At 48.5% G+C, this 6310-nt stretch overlaps 1 protein-coding gene across 1 annotated transcript; it reads right to left on the bottom strand.

The window, feature by feature from the left end:
- On the bottom strand, nucleotides 1–2109 carry Adm2 (adrenomedullin 2). Its single transcript, XM_050130535.1, has 3 exons — nucleotides 1740–2109; nucleotides 1484–1607; nucleotides 1–749 (listed from the first exon to the last, which is right to left on the bottom strand). The coding sequence occupies exons 2-3, from the start codon at nucleotides 1594–1596 to the stop codon at nucleotides 413–415; spliced, it is 450 nt and encodes a 149-aa protein (XP_049986492.1). The 5' UTR covers nucleotides 1597–1607; nucleotides 1740–2109; the 3' UTR covers nucleotides 1–412.
- Between the last annotated feature and the right edge of the window lie 4201 nt (nucleotides 2110–6310).

A 6310-nucleotide genomic window follows, 5' to 3' on the forward strand; every position in this document is an offset into this window, starting at 1 on the left:
TGACCACAGCTTCAGCCCACAGAGAGGCTTTAATTCCCAGTTGGGTGGGGGTCCCAGGGGCCACTCTAGCTTTTCTTCTGCTTGGTCATAGATGGGGCTGTGTTTAAGGCTCTGGCTTTGCTCTATTTCTTTAGGCACAACTCCTTTCGAGTTCTTTGTGGCGTGTGATACTGCCAACACTCCTGCCAAGCACCTGTTCCCCGAGTGTGCACAGTTCTGGGACTCACAGGTCCCTGGCAGTGCAGATTCTACAGCCTGGATCCACACATCCTTATAGGTTTAGGTTTACAGTCTCCAAAGCCATGAGGACTTGCTGCCCGCAGGACCTCCAGAGAACTGGGCCAGAGTGTGGAGCTCAGCTGCAGCTCTGGGATGAGAGTACAGCCCTCCAGTGGACCAGTTAGGACCCACCTCAGCCATAACTGTGGGGGCTGCTGGGATCGACGGGAGCTGAGTCTCGCTGGCCCGCTGGTCGGACCAGCTGCCACAGGCGGTGGCTGAGATTCTGCACTTGGCAGGTGCCCAGGACACAGCCCACCCGCAGAAGCTGGGCGTGGGGTCTTCGGGGTCCCAAGTGTCGCTGGGGACCTGGGTGTCGTGAGCCACCATTCTGAAGCAGATGAACCATAGCAAGGGTCGGGTTGCCCCTTCCCTGTGGCTGGGGAGCACGAAGAGGCTTCCAGGCTGCAGACCGGAGGGAAGAGTGTCCAGGCTGTAGGTCACTGGATGAAGCCTTTGCTGGGGAGTCTCTGCAGAAGGGAAAGAAAGAAAGATGCAAACTCAAAGGCCTAGCATAGCCTTCCAAAGGCACTTAATCCCGTCTACTTCTCTATACAGTCTGAGGGCACTGACAGGGGAAGCCCACAGCTTCCCTAAAAGCCTGGCCTCGGACCAGGGGAAGCCCAAAGCCTGACCCTGTCTCCGACCTGAAGACTAGGAGGGGAAGCCGATTAGCCGGCTGAGCTTACTGGCAGCCGGGCCAACCACGTAGCCCAAGTCACATGTACCATTATCAGCACCACTCTGGGCAAAGGTCTCCAAGTCACATAGGCTCTGTGGGCCACGGCTCTTAGAATTCAAAAGACCTCCCCGGGTTCTTCCCTGAGAATGCTTCTAGTCTCCTTGCTCCAGGAGTGTAAGAGTTTATTCTCTCTCCCTCTCTCTCTTTCCTCTCCTCTCTTCTCCTCTCTTCTTCCTCTCTCATTTCTCTCTCCCTCTCCCTCTCTCTCTCCCTCTCTCTCTCTCTCTCTCTCTCTCTCTCTCTCTCTCTCTCTCTCGTGTGTGTGTGTGTGTGTGTGTGTGTGTGTGTGTGTGTGTGTGTGTAGGGTCAGAATAACTATGCTAAGCAGAAAGATTCAAAGAAGAAAAACTCCTCTGCCTTTCTCAGGCAACACTGAAGATGGGAAGGTGGCCCTTGATCTGGGAGATGGACTCTAGAAAACTTATGTTCCCATGAGGAGGCTGGTCCAAACTTTGTACTCACCTGGGTCTCAAAAGCTTCAGTCCTTTGCCTAGGCCGCCAGACTGCGTGCCCGGGAGCAGGTAGAGGAGGCTGATGCAACCGAGGGTTACCGTGACCATCAGGAACTGGGCCATGGCGGGCTGGGCTGTGGAAAAATGCGGTCAAGTCGGCAAATGGGGTGGAGGAGGGCAATTCTGGCCTGGAGCCAATCCTCTTCACCCACCAGTTGGGGAAGTCCTTCTCAGCCGGGGGTCTCGGGACGTGGGAAGATTGGTACCTGCGTCTGTTGTCTGTCGGGTCACAGGTCTCGGATCTAGAGACAGCAGGCGGGGCTGGGGTCTGTTGCGAGTTCCGAGAGCACTCAGTTGGTCTTGAGGGTCAGGTCGTGGTCTCCTGGGTTAGTTCGCCTTCTGGGTTAGTTCGCCTTCTGGGGTCCAGCGGAAGACCAGTTTGGGAGGCACTTCCAACGCTAAGTAGTCTTTGGAGCTGAAGGCGGGGCCCGCCGCTGATGGGGCGGGGCGTTCTCCACCCGGGTGGGCTGATGGAGCCGAGCTCTCCTGGTAGCCGCTCCTGCCCAGCAAGAAGCGGTAGAGCCACAGGGGGTCACTTCGAGGGGTCCAACCCTCCTGGAAATGCTTAAGAGCTGGACAGGAACGCGCCCCCAACCCCTCGGCAGGGGAGGTGTCTACCAACCTCACTTCTATTACCTAATTCTGGTGTGTGCGACCAAGTCTAAGAGACTAGTGGGGCCCAAGTACCCACCAGGCTGAACGGTGAGTGCTGGGGTAGAGTTGTGTTCTGACCGCAAAGGCATTGACCTGTCACCTCTTCGTGAAAAGTAGGCGCATGACTTGGTCGCCCAGCATCCCCAGGAGGTAATGGTAGATTCTCGATGCCTGCTTACCTGTTTTCCATACTGGTGGCTTCTCATTACCAAATACTGTAGTACGAACTGAGCCCCCACCACAGCAGTATTCTGGGTGAGAGACATATTCCTCTTTTCTGCATACAATAATCTCTGTACGTGTTACACACACATGCGCAAACGAGTAATGTATATGAATATGTGTGACCATAAAGGCATTCATGGGTGGGAATACTTGAATATGCAGGTACTCTATGAATTGCTTTTAAAAAAAAATCAGCCTCTTCCCCTCCCCCTCTCCCCATTGTGGTACTGGGAAGTGAACCAGGCAAGCACCTACCACTGAGCTACATCCTCAATTACCTTGTTTGCCTTTGAGTGTTGAGGTAGGGTCTCCCTAAGCTGCCCAGTACCCTCTGTAGCCTAGGGAGGACTTCAACTTGAAGTCTTCCTGTCCCTGTCTCTTGAACAGCTGGGATTACAAGTCTGCGCCAGGAAGTGGTCCCCCCCTTTTTTTTATTTTGTGTATCTTCTATTTACTTATTTTTTTAAAATATTTATTTATTATGTATACAATATTCTGTCTGTGTGTATGTCTGCAGGCCAGAAGAGGGCACCAGACCTCATTCCAGATGGCTGTGAGCCACCATGTGGTTGCTGGGCATTAAACTCAGGACCTTTGAAAGAGCAGTCAATGCTCTTAACCACTGAGCCATCTCTCCAGCCCCCCTATTTACTTATTTTTAATAGACTTTAGAGTACAAAATCATGGATTTTATTATGACATGTTCATAGACTTATAATTGTATTTTGTTCCTCTTCGCCCCATCAGTCCTTCGATAATCTCAATTTTGGTGATTTTCAGTCTTTCCACAGCTAAAAGCCCCACCACTGAGCCCATTTATATACTGTATATACCGAGTTGTTCTTCACAACGCTTGTGCCAGTTCACCGTCCACCCACGGATTCCGGGCCACTGATTTTTGTCAGCCTGATGGCCTTTTTTTCTTTTTTCTTTTTCCTTAAACACCCCATCACTGCCATAAGCATTTCTCTTATTTCAGTGTCCATCTGTGTTTCTTCTTCTATCTCATCCTGTCCCTCTGTGGGAGTCCCCAGGACTTGGTCACTCTGTCCCTCCTGCTGAACACCCGCGGGTGCTCAGTAAGCATTAGCCAGATGACGCCATTGAAGAGTGTTGAATGTAGGCCGTGCTGAAGAGCTTGCTTTACCTCCTGAGGAAAAGCTTAGCAGGTAATCACCCATTTGCCTGTCTTTATCAGATGTAGGAGAGCGATTTTGTCTGTTAGACAAGAACAATGCTAGGCACGGTGGTGGTGCCTCTCGGTAACCCTAGCACTCAGGAAAGAGGTAGGGGGAGTCACTAGTTTAGGACCAGCCTGGGCTACATAGCAAGACTCTGCCCCCACCAAAAAAAGGAAACAAACTGAGACCTGGCACTGTACCTTGTGTGCAAGGCCCTGGGTTTCATCTACAACCCCTTCAAAAATAAAAAGGTGGCCAGGTGGTGACGGCACACGGTGTCTTTAATCCCAGCACCCTGGAGGCAGAGGCAGGTGGATCTCTGAGTTTGAGGCCAACCTGGTCTACATAGTGAGTTCCCTGTCTTGGAAAAAACTAAAATAAAATAAAGATGTGACTCTGAAAGCTAGGGAACATGGGGCTGAGGCGGGCACTAGAGCATCTAGAAGGACTGGGTGCTGGGTAGGTCAGAGGAGAGAGAACAGGTCAGTAGGCAGGAAAGAAAGGGACAAGAAGGTTGGAGATCTGTACATAGTCTTTCTATCTGGTGGTGCAGACGCTGTTGAAGAGCACGTGGAAGAGGCTGCAGTGTGGGCATGCCCAGGACACGCCGGTGGCTAGGGGTGTCTGTCCAGGACCTGTGCTGGAGGGCAGGCTGGAACAGATTGGGGCCTTCAGAGATCGTTAGGTTCTGAGAACTATTGTCAGCATCATCTAAGAGGATGAAGAGACAATGTGGCAGAGTTCAAAATCACTGTGCCAAGTCAGAGGGACAGCAGGGGGGAGGAGAGGGGAGGATGCTGAGACAGGCTCAGTTCTTCAGCTGTGCCCCCTTTCTCTAGCCCACCTCCACCTTATGTTATGTCTCCACACTGCTGCTGGCACTGCCTTCATGTTAGTCACCCATCAGTGAGTACAATATGCATCCGCTGAGCTGGCAAGATGACTTAATGGATAAAGGCACTTGCCACCAAGCCCAATAACTTGACAGACAATGGGAGAACTGACTGTTCTCCTCTGACCTCTATGCACATGCCATGGCACACAAAATAAAAAATTTTACAGTAGTACAATTTTTGGAAAATATTTCTTGTATTCAAAGAGGCTGAACTTTTGTTGGGCCTCACAGCAAAGTTAATAATAGGCCTTAAGATAGCTTAAGGCTCCCCCCCCCCTTTTTTTTTTTTTTTTTTGATTTTTCAAGACAGGGTTTCTCCGTAGCTTTGGTTCCTGTCCTGGAACTAGCTCTTATAAACCAGGCTGGCCTCGAATTCACAGAGATCCACCTGCCTCTGCCTCCCGAGTGCTGGGATTAAAGGCGTGTGCCACCACTGCCCGGCCTTCCCCCATTTATTTTTAATGTTTTTTTTTAATTCTATGTTTTGTCTGTGGGTATATATGAGGGTATTGGATCCCCTGGAACTGGGGTTACAGACAGTTGTGAGCTGCTATGTAGGTGCTAGGAATTGAACCTGGGTCTTCTGAAAGAGCAGCCAGTGCTCTTAACCACTAAGCCATCTCTCTGACCCTTTTCCTATTATTTATTTATTTGTTTGTTTGCTTTTTTTTTTTTTTTCTTTTTTTGGGCCAGGGTTTTTCTGTGTATCTCTGACTGTCCTGGAACATACTTGGTAGACCAGATTGTCCTCGATTTCCACCTGCCTCTGCCTCCTGAGTGCTGAAATTAAAGGCATGTGCTATCACCTAAGATCACTTGAGACTTAACCTGCTATCCTACTGAGCACTCTTTTTTTCGTGTTTATTTTTTGAGATGGTCTCACTATGTCGCCCTGTCTGGCCTGGAACTCACAGAGACCTGTCTGCCTCTGTCTCCTAAATGCTAGAATTTAAAGCCCTGTTTAAATTTAACCTGCCTTTAAAGAACAATATAACAAACAGCCTTATATGCAATGGATTTCCCATGCAATCAGCTTTTACTGACTAAACTAGGGCATAACTTTCATTTTAAGTTATATATTCTTGGGCTGGAGAGGGGGCTCAGAGGTTAAGAGCACTGGCTGTTCTTCCAAAGGTCCTGAGTTCAGTTCCCAGCAACCACATGGTGGCTCACAACCATCTGTAATGAGATCTGTTGCCCTCTTCTGGTATGCAGGCAGAACAATGTATACAGAGTAAATAAATAAATCTTTAAAAAAATAAAAATTATATATTCTTCCAGGCCTCTGACCTAGAGTAATACATGTGTTATAAACATTTGCTGAAAAACAGCCAATAGTTAAAGGCAAGGTTATACTATAAATACCTAATATAATTGTTGCAAATATCATGCGGGTATAGGCTGCTAGCATCTATTTACAGTTTTTGTTTACCATCCTGGGCTAGTTGGGAGCAGTAGTTTCCTCCTTGTAAAAACTCTTTACAGTTTTTGTAAAGAGACCTTATTCCTTCCCCACTGATACTCTCTGTGCTCTTCAGTAAAGAGCAAAGCCTTTTTTTAGGGACAGGTAGAAGACAGGAAGAGAAGTAGAAATTTCAAATTTGAGTTCACTCTTGGTCAAACTAATCCAAGAGGAAGTTTGTTTTTTTTTTCATTCCTTAATGCATTAACTAGTACACTTAAAAAAGAAAAAAAATATGCATTTAAATTCTCTATTTTTGTCAATATTTTATTTTTTCTGGTTGGCTTTTATTGTTATTGTTTTGAGACAGAGTCTCATTCTGGAGTTCCGGAACTCCTGACATAGATCAAGATGTCCTCC

The sequence above is a fragment of the Alexandromys fortis genome, unplaced genomic scaffold, assembly GCF_014885135.2.
Source record: "Alexandromys fortis isolate MF-2015 unplaced genomic scaffold, M_Fortis_MF-2015_v1.1 scaffold_28, whole genome shotgun sequence".
Classification (NCBI taxonomy): domain Eukaryota; kingdom Metazoa; phylum Chordata; class Mammalia; order Rodentia; family Cricetidae; genus Alexandromys; species Alexandromys fortis.